We start from the raw sequence: 15,701 nt of genomic DNA on the forward strand, positions 1-15,701 counted from the left end.
TGGGGAGATGGTTCAGCAGAGAAAAGTTGCAGAAGTCTGATGGCCTAAGCTTGAACTTTGGGTCCTAAGAGAAAAGACCAGACCAGGTGGTGCACATCTGTAACCTCAGCATTCCTTCTGCAAGGTGGTTGGAAGAGGCAGGAGAATCAGGTGGAGGCTCACAGGTCATTTACCCTGGAGATTTACAGAAACAAGAGATCTAGACTCAACAAGGTGGAAGGTGAGAATAGACTCACAATGGTTGTGCTTGGACCTCCACATGAACACACACTGAGGTGTAAGCATAACATGCACACACACACACACAACACACACACACACACACACACACACAGAGGGGGGATAAGTAAATGTAAAAGCTGTAGCAGTATTTTCATTGCAAAATTATTAGATGCAAGAATATGTTTCTTTCCAGAGCATTCTCTCTTGGCATTCACTTCCTCTAGTTAAGGCAGAAAGGAGTCTGGAGAAGAGCTCAACATTTCTGGGCCAAAAGTTGTGTCTTCCAATACCAGTAGACCTCCACAGCTCCGAGAGCTCAACTAGCTACACTCTTTTTGCAATTTGCCTGTCAGAAACCTTCTCCTTTAAACTTTGGAGTTTGGAAGATTTTTTGTTTTATGTATACTGTAGATGAAAACTGTCAAGGCAATGTTTTGTTCTAATTTGCTTTGATATGACTTTTGATGTAGGCTTTCTCTATGAGCCCAGGCTAAGATCAAATTTGTGACTTTCCTGTCTCAGCCTCATAGGACTGTTTACTGGTATGTATTATCATGCTTGCCATTTTCTTTTTGAAGAGAAATAATATTACCTAGGAAGGTGTGTTTTAAATGCTGCTAACGACTAGCTTTGTAATCGTTGATTAAGTTCTGTATTTCTCCATTTTAGCTCTGTTTCATAAGTGTATTACTTTCTATACCTAGAGCCTTGAAGAAAAATTCCAGTCATGACACAGATAAATGTTTAGGTGTGTGAATAAGTGCATAAACTTAATGAATTTTTAGTCAGCCACTTCCTTGATTAATATTCTGTTTTCTATTGTGTCTTCTTTCTCTCCTGAAGCCAGTCACCAAAGGATGTCTCTATTTCCAGGTCACCCCTACCTCCTGGATGATAACCTTCATAGGAGTCTGTACATGCATCCATCTCCCATGCATGTCAACTAAAAAACTCTCCTGGGGTGCCTTGGGGATCAGCAATGTGCCTTATATCCTCAATCATGTTGTTCAGTGTTTCCTTCTTGCTGCTTTTTTTCTGAACCTCTCTCTTTTCCTTCATCTCTCCCTCTTTTAAGTAGTTACAATTTCTTCTATGTCTTTTTTTCTGCCCCTGGAGGTGGGGTGTGAGTTCCCCTTTCTTCTCATTGCTACTTCCAGATTGTCTGGCCTTTCTCCGCCCTAATATTTTCCACTTCCAATGCTTCTATTTTGAAAGAATCCGCCCACCACCTGTCCTGGTTGCAGCTGTCTACTGATACCTATGTTCTCCTTGTTCACAAGGAGTTTCTGCTTCCTTGTCATTCTAGTCAACACATTGCTCTTTTATTGTATTATTTGTGTATACATGTGTTCCTGCGCTCGCAGATGTATGTGGAGAACCTTGGGTGTCGTTCCCTAAGGAGCTGTTACCTTGTTTATTGAGGCAGGGTGATACATGCAGGCTGGACTAGTGGCCATTGAGCTTCAGTGGCTGTCATCCTCCAGTCTCTCACTCTCCAGCACTTGCTGGGATTACAAGTTCATGCAACCATGCTGGCTTTTTTGAAATTGTGGGTACTGAGAGTTATCTATACCCCCAGTCCTGTATTTATCCTTTAACTTTTGCAAATTTCACTGTATGTATAGATGATTGTTCAATTTCTCTTCCTTCTTTTGAATTTTGATTCTGAGGTGACATGGTTTTCATTCCACACAAGCTACTTCCCATCACCACTTTATAAATCAGTGGCTCTCACCTGTAGGCAGTTTAGTTCTCTAAAGGACATTTGGGAATATCTAGGGGTGTTTTCAACTACTACATCTAGTAGATGCTGCTGGCATATAGAAGCTACAGGTCAGGGATGCTGTTGAAGACCCTTCAGAGATCAGAACAGCTCCCCTCAAAAATGTGTCAATAGGGTAGAGGGGTTCTGAAAGCCTTTGTGTTTATAACAAATAGTCCCTACATAAATTTAATATCAGGCATCTTAATTTCTGAATACCCCCCCCAAAGAAATGAAAAGAAATCCAGCCAATCTGTCTTCCTCATATAACAACCCCCCAGTAAAGAATAGACTGAAGTTTGCTTCCTTTTCTTTCCCCACTTAATCTTGAATAAAATTTAAATATACTTTCTACTCTAGTACTCCTTCTAAACTGATCTTTAATAGTCTTAAGGAATAGCTACATCATTCATGCTTACACAGATGGAGATTTTAGCATTACCTGCCAGAGCTCATCATGCACTTCTCTGTCATCCGATTTCCATTTGCTTCGCTCCCACCATCCTCACAGTCCTCTCACCTGAGTGCCCACTCTTCCCAGTCTCTTCAGATTTCTTCTGATCAGGTGAAGGTCACAATTTTCCAATACCCCGCGGACTGATACCAATGTGGTACTGTGCTTTTAATACCATCTATTGTTCTTTGTGCTTCACATTCACATATCTAGCTATGAATTTAAAATTTCCTATTAGATGTTTAATGGGTATTTTGCACTGGACAGGAAACTTTCTGTAAATATTCATTTGCCAGATTCTATCATAATGATGTCACCTTTGTATTTTTAGTTGCTTATACCCAAATCTCGGGGCATCATTAGTTTTTACTCTCCCTTTCACAACATCCATCCATTTCATCCGAAAACTCTGTCAGCCCTACCATTCAGAGTATATTGATGATTCACATCTGACCACAGCTCCTGTAATTACCAATAGTCAGGCTCTGCAGGGGATTTCTACAGTAGTGCCTCATACAACTCATCCTTACTACACTTAGGGTGTGCACTAGCCACCCTACACCCCTGCTAATGTCATTCCAATACCAGCAGTGTCTTCCCACATCACACAGCATAAGACACAGCCATAGAAAAGCACACGTGGTCTGTCCTCCTCTTCTTCTCCAAATGTGTCTTCTATTCTCAGTAACACCACTCCATCTGCACTGATTTCACTACTAATCCTTGAGTAGGTCCAGCATATGGTCATCTCAAGGCCTTTCCTCTTCCCTGAATCCTCTTAGAATTTCTTTCTTATCTTGTTTATCTATTTAGTTAAAAGCTACCTTCTTAGTGAAGTCTTGCCTGCTATCCTGTTTTAAAATATCATTGGAGCCCGGAAGCCCTATTCTTCCTCCTAGCCTATATCTCCCCTACCCTGTATTGTCTTACTTACTCTTTACTTTCTCCATTAACATAGAAATGAAATACTTGCAAAACTAGGATGTTTAGTTCACTGCTGTATTTCCATTGCTTACTATAGTGTACCCTTTAATATTTATTGTATAGACAATAAATATTATTTTACAATAAAGTCAAAGGCTGGGCAAAGCAGTGAGAAAGCAGAAGGTACAATTAAATGGTAAAATGAGTTTCCTTGTTTGCCTAGATTTTAAAGGGCAATAAGAGGAAATAACTGCAGAGGTCCATAAGAGCTGCAAATAGACACAAGAGCTTGCATATTTTTCAGTGATGATAAAAACATGGCTGAGTTGGTGTTTTGTATAATTTTACTTATGATATTGCTAATAACATATGCACATTGACAATCTTTCTCAAAGTATTTGGAATTTTAGATTAATGATATTAGGAGAAGAAATGGTTTCCAGTCCTGTGCATTTTAGCCAAATCATTCAACTGTGGGATAGAAGGAGATGAAGGAGCAAGTGGTCATCACTTAGAAGTTTGGATGTACATTGCTTAAAAGCTGGTCTAAAATAACTACACTCTGACTTAATACTTATGCATTAACAGCCACTATGGTATTTTCATTTTATTAGAAATTAAAATAGCCTTTACTAGAATAAAAATATTTTTCCAACTCAGTTCTTGTACCAGGATATTGATGATGCTGATTTTGCAGATGGGGAAACCAAAACTCAAAATATAACTGAGTTTTCTGAGAGCCAAGACCAGAGCACTCAATTTGCCTGGGCACCATTGCATTTATGGCTGGATTCCCAACATTCCCAGGAAGGAAAGAACACATTGGATTTTGCTCCAAGCCTAGAGAGAGCAGGATCATTTGACACAAGTTACTTAATTGCTTCTAAAGATGCCTCCAGCTTTTTGTTTTTAAAGTAGTCTTTGTGAGGTTTAGCAAAATATTGATAACTCCTTGTCAGTTCCAAGATTAATTCTAATGAGTTATAGAGAAATGCAATCAAGCATTTGCAGGCCAGAATAAAATGCCAAAGATGTTGTTATGGGCTTATATGTTCAGATGCATGAAGTTCTGTGACATGTTAAAAAAACAACAACAGGTAACTAGATTAGGAAACAGACACTGATGGTAACCTGGATTAAATTAATTCAGGATGGATGATACAATTTATCTTTTGTATCAATTTAGCAAACACTAAAAATCTCAGAATTGAACTTTAAGATATCATTTTGTGCTCCTTAAGAAGATGATAGCTGACAAATATTCAAAAAAATGTTGGAATTAGTGGCTGTGGAGGAGTGATTAGTCAGTGTGTTAGCATAACTTGATTTTTCTTAGTTTCTATGTGTAAATTAGTTCAAATAATAGTGGTGGCTGCATGTGATCACTAGAGGGTTAAAAGAATAAATCCATATGAAAGACCAAGTGTGTGAAATGTACTTATTCAATTACTCATGGTATTATAAGAGGACTCACCATGAAAAGATCTCTGTAAATCAGCTTTGCCCAAACAGCAAACCACAGAATAATTTCCTACAGTCACAACACTGAAGTCTGGGACATGCTACTCTAAAAAAAATGTAGTGCACTATAAGAATTAAAGGCACAAAATATGGTAGTCTCTCTTGAATGAAATTCTTACTAATATGTTTATCAAAGCTGTTTTCTGTCTGAGTGCTGTTCCTCCTTTGTCTTGTCTGACAAATTCTATCTTTTGAAGAAATGAAAATCATAACACAAATTCTCCAACACTTCCTGTAATGTTATATTGGTTGTGATTTGATTTTTGTAGCCATTCACATTATGGAGTGTCTTCTAGTTTCCTACCATGTGTATATGCTGATTTTGAGAGGCCATTGCAGAAGTGCATGAGTTTCAAAAGACTTGGCACACTTGGATCAGACCTTGAAGATCTAAAAATGCATAAAAATAATAAATGGTTATTTCCAGCTGCAAATAATTGGGTTTGTTATATAATGTTACAGATGAAAATGATATTAATAAATCCTATCTACATCTTAGTTCAGTGGTAACTGATGTGGGTAACTTCTGTAACTTTTCTCCATGCAACCTGCACTGGTTTTCTCCCTCAATATTTTGTACTCACCAATTTTGTGGCACTAGCTGTTTGATCCTGTGTAATCTCTTGACTTGAGAGTCAGTGAGTCAATGGAGGTTGAGTCAATATCACTCAATAACCTTCAAGGGCATCATTTATGTATGCCCTATTTATAGTGGAGAAGTCTGGAAGGTGATGGTGCTCAACCAGCTCATTGTTAGATTATGCACAAATTCAATTTTGGGGTCTTCAGTTATCTGAAAACCAGGAAGCAATTAGCTCAGAGTACTGAGTGTATGCAAGAATGCTATATTTTAAATGTTTAAATTTGTTCTGATGATGGATGTGCTTTAAATATGTACTTGTCTCACCAGTAGCCTCTCTAAATTCTCCTCTAAAGACATTCTATGGCCACACAACGCACATTTTCTGAAGTCAGAACTAGACAAGGACAGCTGCCTAGTTTCTCATATGTCTGCATATTTGCACATGTGTGTAAGTGGGTGTGTACACACACATATGTGTGTGTGGAAGCCAGAGGACCTTGGGTGTGGTTTCTCAGCCATCAGATGGGATAATAAATGTATTATAACACCTTTTTTGGTGGTACCTGGAAATTGAACTCAGCTTCTCATGCTTGCGAGGCAAGCATTTTACCAACCAAACCACCAACACAGATCTCATTGCCAGTCTTGGTCAGTTACTTCATCTCAATGAACTTAATACAACTACCTCTTTTTAAAGTGAAGAATTTCTTGTCGAATGGCAGAGTCAAGGGCCAAGGTCACATAGGCCAAGAATGGCAGAGTCAATGGCTCTTTGCACATATCTGGCTTCAGACTCTCTCAGCTAACTACTCTTCAAGGTATGTTTAAGGTAAGATGGAGATGAATGCTCACTCTTCCTTTGTAAGTCACATGTAGGGCTAGGAGCTTTACCTCTCTCTTTCCTTTCATTTATCAAGTTGTGAAGGATGAAAAATTCTACAATTACTGTTCCTTTATGTGAAACAGAAATGTTAGGTATCATGTTTATTTTCAATGCTACAGGTTGTAAATAGTGTATTCATTTGAGTAAATGGGTAAGCTTCTATTATGATTAAGTCTTCACACATATTGGCTCTATAGGCAAAGCCCACATTAACTGAATTCATTCAGAATTAGAACTGCTTCACATACATAAATGCACACACACTTTTCTTTTCCCTTTTTCTCTTCCTTCCTTCCTTCCTTCCTTCCTTCCTTCCTTCCTTCCTTCCTTCCTTCCTTCCTTTCTTTCTTTCTTTCTTTCTTTCTTTCTTTCGACACAAAGTCCAAGTTGGTTCTGAAATTGTGGGCAATCAGGCTTCAGTTGTCCAAGTGCTGGGATTAGAAGTATGTGCCAACATACCTGGCTGCTAACTGAACAAACTTTATGCAAAGATTTTAATTCATTATTTTGAATATTTTATTATAGGTTTAGCCTGATCTGGAGTCATCTTATCTGGGTCACTATGTTGCTCATACCATTCTTCTAGTTAAAATTTGTTTTGGCCAAATCAAGTTAGATTTCCTTGTTTTAACTGTCCAGAAAATACTGAAAATTTGGCTTAGTTTTGCCTTTGTATCATTGATTCAACCACTTTTGATTTAGTTGAAATCACATCCCCTTCTTTCTGAAGCTTAAACATTTAAAACCAGCATTAAAGCTCTGGCCAAGTCTCACAGTGATCAGCAAGAACCTTTGAAGCCATTTATAGACACAGTGTAGACATTCATCCTTATTCCACCCAATAGTTCCATCAGATGATGCAGGAAGAACTATATGGTCCCAAAAGGTTAGGCATATGTTTCTGTTTCCAAGATTCTTCATACACATTAAGACAGCCCATGCATCAGGTTGCTAGAAAGTAGAGAAGATGGTTCTCTGTATGTCACAACTTCCAAAATGTAAATAGTAGGACAGCAAAACCCATCAGATTTCTATGAAAACAGTGTGTTTGCTCTAGTTGTGTTTTCCTAGTGTGTGTGTGTGTGTGTGTGTGTGTGTGTGTGTGTGTGTGTGTGTGTTAACAAGTTTGGAGAAACTACTGATTTAAATCATTTTTTTAAATCTTCTTTTAGACAGTCACCGATTACTTTACGTTAGAAAATATTTTTGAGTAGACCGTATTGTTTCAACTCAGATCAACTTTCTGATCTTTTATCATTAAATGTCTTGGTAATTTTCCATATTCTCAACATTATTGAAAAGAGAATGTGTCAGTCAATGTGGTTGGAATGTCTGACATTCTACATTTTTTCCTACTATCTTTCCTTAAATATTCTACGTTTTTGTCTAGCTATTTTACCATGGCAAGGCAGAGAATGCTCTATACATATTTTAAAGATTTTTTTAAATGGATATTTACGCACAGGTATATGTGCACATGAATGAGGGTACCCTTGCAAGCCAGGACAGGAAGTTGGGTTCCCTAGAACTGGAGTTACAGATGGTTGGGAGTCACCTGTAGTGGATGATGGGAACAGAATTCAGGTCCTCTGGAACAAGAGCAAGTACTCTTAATCTTGGAGCCATCTCTTCAGCTTGTAGAGCATGTTCTACAGTGTATAAAAGTAACACATTTGAAAGATGTGAAAAAAAGCATTTCTCTTATGGTAAGGCTATGATTACCTTGAAATATCTAAAGCTGCATCCCTAAGAAAGGGGTGTGTGTATGCACAACCACATGTGTGCAAGTGTGTATTTAGGTGGCCTTTGATTCTTAGAAGATAATGGATTTGGTTCAAATGCCCATAGTATTTTCAGATGCCAGAGTGAAAAGTGGATTTCATTAAGTTTAGAGGATTTGAAAAATGTCCTTAAGGAGAACATCCCAACACCTACTAGGATATGATAGAGTCCTCATTGAGATTTCAAAGTCCCACTCATGGAGCATATCCTAAAATGTCAATAAAAGACTCTTTATTCATAAATAACTGATAAGCAGTAATTTATGCCTGTACATTTATCTCGAAAAGTCGATAACCATCCATTTTTTTTTTTTTTTTGCAAACTACATAAAACATCCAAACGGGCCATTTTGTTCAGTACAATATAACATAGCTGTTTGGCATTACCAAATATATATGTATATATATTTATAGATATGTACATGTGCTGAAAAAGAAGCCGGTGCATCCTTCTCTAAGGAGTCCATCCAAGTATTTACTGTACAACATTCAGAATTTACACTGATAATACAAGGCACAAAAAGTGTGGTATGAAGCCAAGGCCATGCTTTGCTTAGACCCTCTCCTCTGGCTTGCTCACTCCTTCAGCTTCATGTCCAAGTTAGTGTTCAGCTCTGCTTTAAATATTATTTCATACTTTTTTGGCTTTGAACACACCAAATAAATGCAGAGAGTGGTATGGGTTTGAAAAAAATGAATCATTTGATAGAACACCCCCATGTACCTTCCCAAAATAAAAAGAACAAAATGAAATAAGTTTTAAATTCTTCCATGTAGAAGGGGAGAAAAATATCACTCACGTTTCCAAGTTTGGGCTAGGAAAACGAGCCAGCATCCCTCTACCTGCCTGTGTTTACAATACTTCTAGGTCAAGATTTGCTGGAGTGTGTGTATCAAGCAGACCTAATTATGAAGAATGGAAATTCTGCTCTTCATCTAGTGAAGAGAAGGAGACGGCTCTTTTCCTGACTGGGGAATTCTGACACTTGGGTATTTCCCCCTTAATTGGGAAGTTTTCCATGGGAGCAGGAAGCATCTGTGAGAGATCTAATGGGGGTTTCTATGCTTAGCTTTTCTCCCAGGAGGCCCTGAGGGCTCTAGCCTGAGGACTCTCCCTCTTACCCCTTCCCACGTTTGCTAACGAAGGAATATTAGCATTGCTGCTTCCACATTTGAGCAGAATGCCTGTGTTTCAGGAGAGGGGTCTCGTTGCATGACATTTGGCTTACATAGTCCCCTTTACTATCACGCTTTCATCAGAACCCCAGTTAGATCAGTACCCCCAGAAACGTCTCAGATTTTAAGGTTATTGAACAACTTTCTCAATTCTGGAATTTAGGTGTGAATCATGCTTGAATTAGATGAAAATTTTCTTAGAGTTAGCCAATTTTAAGACAAAAGGCTTATATTCATTATACCCATGCCTTTTGTGAAAGTATTTGAGACGTATTCCCATTCAGGTAAAGAAAGACATTACCAAATTCACTCATATATAATGGAATGTAAGGTATAACTTTGGGGAAAAATGATACAACTCCTGTTGAACTTAATACTCGTCAGGGCAGGGGAATTTTAAGTTTAGGCCTAGCTAGAATGTTTACTGACTTTTTTCATCTTTGGATTCAGATGGATGGTAGGTTCAAAGACATGAAGTTGAAATGTTCCTGTCTTAGGCCCACTTCGTGAGGACACTCCAAATCCATGATCTTCACAGCAAAAGGAAAAAGCAATGAGTAGCTGCTTCAAAAACCACAATTATTCTATGCGAGATAAACTTCCTACTTGAGATCACAGTACTACACACTAGTGACTAATAGCCAGGCCTGGTACCATCCATCCCCTTTGATCTTCAGAAAATGATTACAGTCTACAAATGGCCATTTCAGCTTTGTTGGTGACCCTGTCGTGGGGATGTGAGGAGTCCACGGTAGACACTGGCTCTCCTAGAAGTTGCTTCTGCGAAAGACACCACATGCTGTCAACACAGCCAAACAGCTTTGTCACCTCAGCTTTTGAAAGAGTTTGGAAAAGGAAAACACAAGATATGCAACACAGCTAAGATTAGTTAACAGTTTCACTTTTGTGACATTTTGACAAAATACGTTTTTTTTGCTTGTAGTTCAGGAAAATTCTATGCGGACAAAACAGTGGCAACTATGAATCGATGGCCATTCAGCGGTTGGCCCAAAGCATCAATGTCCAAATACAGTGCTATGACAATGAACACCAAGGGGCTGATAAAACGTTGTCACCATTGGTCAGCCCACATTTTTGCTCTCCCAGGGGCTGTGGCTGTCACCTGTTGTCCAGGCAACGGGAGTTACTAAGGATTCAGGCTTTGCAATGCATCATGAGAGACAGAATGAAAATGGGCCACGCAGTGGGCCGGAGAGGCACGTTTCTCAGCTCCTTCCTTATTTCTGCTAGAATAAAGACCTCAGAGAATGTTGCCTTTAGCGTGTCTGAAAGCTCAATCATTCAACACATTTACAGAGGGCAGACAGACCAAGAAATTGAAAACGTCTGAAAGAAAGAAAAAAAAAATCCAAACAACGCCCCCCCCAAAAAAAGAGCCAAGAAAACAAAACAAAAAACAAAAAACAAACAAACAAACAAAAAACCCAAAGCATTTCCCAAAGATTTTGTTAACATTCTGAAAGTCACAGGTAAATTCGGTGAAAGTGTATAAAACCATTCATGCTATTTTAATTTCCTACCTTTGCTTCTCATGTTTGATATTTAGAGGTTTTGTGGAGGGAAAAATCACTGCAATAAATCCAGATATTTTACTCCAAAGAGAACCCTGTGTGATTTGACTTAATAGTTCTTCTCTCAGCTAAATGAAAGAAAAAAAATACCAGGACTACAGCAGTTTGAGATAAAAATAATAAAAAATAAGGGAAAAGTTCCTCTCTTTAAAGGAGCTGTATCAATTCCTTTTCATCTCTTACAAAAAGGCCAATAAAATTTTTGTGGGAGTACATCCGAGTTTTATGAGTCTGCCCGCACTGGTAAATGAAGTTTGCATTTAAATCCACAGAACAGGCTTCCTTTTGGCTTAAAGGATGCTAATGTAAAATGCTAAGACTGTATATGTGATGTTGTAAAGACTATAAATTAACTTTACGATGCTGTAGTCTGGCAAAACTGTGGATCACACCATTTTGGTAGCATAATTTCCATTCGTGTTTGAAGTATGACTATTAGCCTAATGTCTCTGAGCACTGAGAAATTTGGCATTAAGTTGGCTATTTTTGTAAAAATTTTATGTAACCTACCAAATATTTAAGGCCACTTTTAGTTTTTGCTTCATCTTATACTAGGACAGTGACACTTCGAAATTCAGTGCCTGGAGTCATGAGTAAGCTTCTTCCAAGAAGGACATTCGTGTTGTGACAGGTGAAGATAATGGAAAAACTTGAGGTCACAGTGACCCATCACACTTTCAAGTGTGAGCTAACACTGTGTGACCTGCAGACCCTTCCCCAACACATATGATCCCTTGGTCTGTAAATCTCACAGACCAGGGTTCTCTTTGAAATTTCATTGTAAAATATTGCACAACCCTAACATGCAAAGACTGCAGAATTTAACATATTTATTTCAAAATCCTGTGTAGCATCCTAGCAGAAAGAAGAGAGATGTAAAGAAGGGAACTCAAAGAGTCAAGGTGAATCTCACAGAACCGTGGGCTGGGATGTGAGGAGCCTTGTGTTCACTTCCCCCTTATCGCTGCATGGGATATTTTGCTCAAGTGCACTTATAAACACAGGCCAAAAGAGAAACAAACAAAACACAAAACCTGAAGCCAGCAGGGGAGCTGCATACACTTGACCAATGTTTATGTTGTTCATGTTACCTCCCCTTAAAATAACCTCCATAGATGCCAGGAAGGAAAGTTACAGCTTTTTATCTGCTTATAATATTATAAAAAAGTTTTAAAAATCTACAAAGAACATGTGCAGGCTCACACAACAGATAAACACTTATAAGGCCAATTGGGGAGGGGGAAGAAGAGACATGGCTAGGGTGGGGAATTTAAAACAAAAATCTTCCAAATGGACATTAATATGAGATCTCTCTAGAATGTGTTGTAAATGGTTTATTACCTAACAAGGGATGCAGATGGAATCTGCATCTCATTCTGCCACTCATCACCTATCCAGTTTGTGACTCATCACCTATTCCTATCTCTTTTTTTTTCCAAAAAAACTTATCAGTGATGCCAAATGGTTTTAGTTTTATGCTCTTTCTCTTTCTTCTTCATAAGGATGAATAAATAAGTTGAGAATACTAGGAAAAAGGTGTTCTCCTGACCCAGATATGGGATTCTGAGTATGCTTGACAGCTCTAAGGTGATCTGTTTGTTCAATAGAATAAGCCTTTGGTTCCTGAGCAAAGCAATATGCGTTTTTTTGATTTGCACATGGTGAAGTCTTCCACGTAATATAGGTGACCAGATATATCACATATTAGTTAGATAAAATGGCTAACACATTCAAGAATTCTTCAATGCCTTATCCATGGGACCAAAACTTCAACCTGTCTTTAGGTCTTTTCCACTTGGGAAGAGATTGCAAACATTTGTTTTCAAACAAAGGGCCCATAAAAATAAAAGCATAATCATATCTTTATTACCAAAGGTTCTTACTTCTCCTATTTCTGACCATTGTTTTTCAAATGTAGTCAGCCTCAAAGTAGCTAAGTAGCTGCCTGGAATTTAGTGTAGGTATCTGACTTGGGCTGTCTTCATTGTGGATAGTTACTGAAAGCATCCACCAGAAGATGAATATATCTGTTCATCTTGAGTCTCCCAGGGTATTGGTCAAATATATAATGATAAAAATGATATAATTGGATATAAAAGTGTAATAAAGCATAAGATGAAGCTCACAAATAATCTACAGATTTCAATTCTCTACAATGCCACTGCCTTATATTAATAAAAATCATAAAATGGGAGCTATGAGTTAACAGTACTAAGGAGAAAGTATACATGGTGAGACCAGGCAGTCAGAGCACAAAGTCTCTCTGAATGATTCGTGTGGTTTCTAGGATGGTGTAGTGGGGTATTCTATTCCTTGGATGCAGTTACTTAGGTCCTACTCAGAAAAACTATCAGGTAGGTTTCCAAAATTGGCAGCAGGATGTCATGTCCTAAAGCTCCATTGAGACATACTGTGACAGCATAGTATAAAAAGATAGAAGAGTTCCAGAATCTGAATGGAAAAGCACAGTAAAACACATTTCTTATAGGAAAAAATATTGGAGAAGTTGGCTTAATACCCATCTCCTAGAATCAGAGCTTACTCGAAGCCTGGGACATCTGCAGTCTCTATATTTTCTTGGACCTGAGCTAGCCTCTCCTGTCTCCACTCTACGGAGTGAACTGTGTTCTAACAGCACTCTGAGATTTGAGTAGTTTGGCTAGGAACAGAGGTTGTCCTGCTCTGTTAAGTCGGGAGAAATATGTTTCCATATTGAAACACATAACCACGTTTTTACTATCTCCATCCTGCAATCTGTCAGGACAGGGAGAGAAATGAGTTGTTTCTTGCGGGTGAGAAATGAAGGTGAGGTACCAAGAACCAGTTTGAGGTCTACCTTGCTTTTCCATCTTGTCTCAATTAAGTGACTCATATAATAAGTGCTGGTGTGATGTCCTCAGATTATCAATTCTAAATGCCCTCCCCACCAGTGGTGACATCATACTAATAGGTTGGCAATCTGGGTTTCACTTCTGAAAGTTAGGCTTGCCATGATCTCCAAAATCCCAGATGCCAGTTGGTCGGAAACTGAAAAATCTAGTATCAGAATCAGCTGGCCATCTGGGGCAAGTCATTCTAAACCTGTTTCCCAACATGCAATTAATCTCTGCCATCCCAGCTTTATTGTAGTGTATCTATTTTTCAGAACTACTCTTATCTACAGTTACCTTCACCTCTCTCCTCAGCAGTCCAAATCTGAGGAGTTTATCCAATGTTTACCCGTGTGGAGCCTCAGAGGAGATAGCAGGGTCCCCTTCTTTTATATTTTATTTTTTGTCCCCTGCTATGAACTTGTCTTACCTACATCAAACTCATTTTCTTCAACCAGGGATTTTCAGTGACTCTCAATAAAGGCTGAATTCCCCCAAATGCCACTGGGCAGAAGTCTGCCTCTTCTTCCCCAGTTGAAGCCACTTGCCCTGAAGCTGGCCATCACTAGTGCTGCCTCAAGAGGGGAGGGACACAGACTAGAGTCCATTTTGCCTGCTGTAGTTGAAGTCAGCTTCCTCAAGCTGGGACTCTGTGATGTTTGACAGTTTCGTGTGTGTCCTCCCAATCTCTTCAAGGGCGCAGGCCAGTGAGTCGAGATCCCCATCCTGTTGATGACGAGCTTCCCAGAGGTTCAAAATGACAGCCGAGGGGCTACTTTGTGTAGCAAAATACGACAGATTCCTAGATAAAATTAAACAAAAGGCAAATTAACGGGAAGGATGAGACAAATGATCACTGTCAAGGGATAAAAATGGACTTTAAAGGTTTGTTTATTTATATTTATATGTGTACGCCCCCTTTCACTTATGTACCACAAGTATGCAGGTGCCCTAATAAGCCAGAAGAGGATGTTGGATCTCTTGGAACCATGCAGTCGGGTGCTGCCATGTGGGAATGGAACCAAGGTCATCTGCAATAACACTAAGTACCCCTAACTGCTAAACCATCTCACCAGCCTCTCAAACGAACTTTAAAAGGCAGCAATAAAACAGTGGTAGAAAGTTACAGAAAGGCAGGTCTGGTTTGCATCCCAACACTGAACTACAGCCATACTCCAGAATGATCCCTGTGGCTTTCTCTTTTGCATCTTGCCTTGGTCCTCCCCTTTCTTAAGCTGCATGTATGAACATGTATGTATGTATGGTCCCTCCTGATTGTTCTCTTGAAATGTTCTTTTATACTAGCTTGTATGATGAGGTAAATTAATTCCTTTTCATTTTCAAATATTTGACTCCCTACCTCCTTGGCAAATGCAAGGGCTGCCAAGGTTTTTGTCTTCGATTTCTGACCACCCCTTTTTTGTGTGCTTAATGTGTACCTCCCGTTTTCTTAGTTAATTAAGCTGTTTATCGGGTTTATTATAGCCTTAAGGGTTGCTGCAATTACATATCCATCTACCACTTCAAACTCAGTGCATCAGAAATTCTCCTCTGAATGCCTCAGAATTACTAACTCTAAGCACCAGTATTTATGATTCTTTTTCTGATTCCTTACAGTAGGATGTTTGATTTGGACTCTTCCCCTTTGTTGTTTCTTTCTTTGATAAACTCACCAGCTTTTCCCTTCTACTCCAGGGGACAGACTTCATTTACATCTAAGCACATCAGAATGTGTATCATAGTAAAGGATTTGGAACTCTGCGTCTAAACACTGAACACATACTGCATTCCTACATTCTATTTATCAAGTCATAAGGAATTCCATATTCATGCTCAGCATGGTCTAACCTCATTGAAGCAATGTAGACACACACACACATCACACACACATATCACATACACACATCACACACACACACACACACACACACAC

General features: G+C 38.8%; 1 protein-coding gene across 9 annotated transcripts in view; it reads right to left on the bottom strand.

Annotated features, from left to right (window-relative positions):
• Positions 1–5,179: 5,179 nt before the first annotated feature.
• Positions 5,180–15,701, bottom strand: part of Unc5d (unc-5 netrin receptor D) — a 555,548-nt gene continuing 545,026 nt past the window's right edge. For all 9 annotated transcript variants that reach the window (XM_028891808.2, XM_028891807.2, XM_028891806.2 and 6 more), the window contains one exon: positions 5,180–14,570. In XM_028891808.2, coding sequence (XP_028747641.1) covers positions 14,366–14,570 — 205 coding nt within the window. In that variant the 3' untranslated portion in view covers positions 5,180–14,365. The remainder of the gene's footprint in view (positions 14,571–15,701) is intronic.

This window comes from Peromyscus leucopus, chromosome 17 (genome assembly GCF_004664715.2).
Source record: "Peromyscus leucopus breed LL Stock chromosome 17, UCI_PerLeu_2.1, whole genome shotgun sequence".
Lineage (NCBI taxonomy): Eukaryota > Metazoa > Chordata > Mammalia > Rodentia > Cricetidae > Peromyscus > Peromyscus leucopus.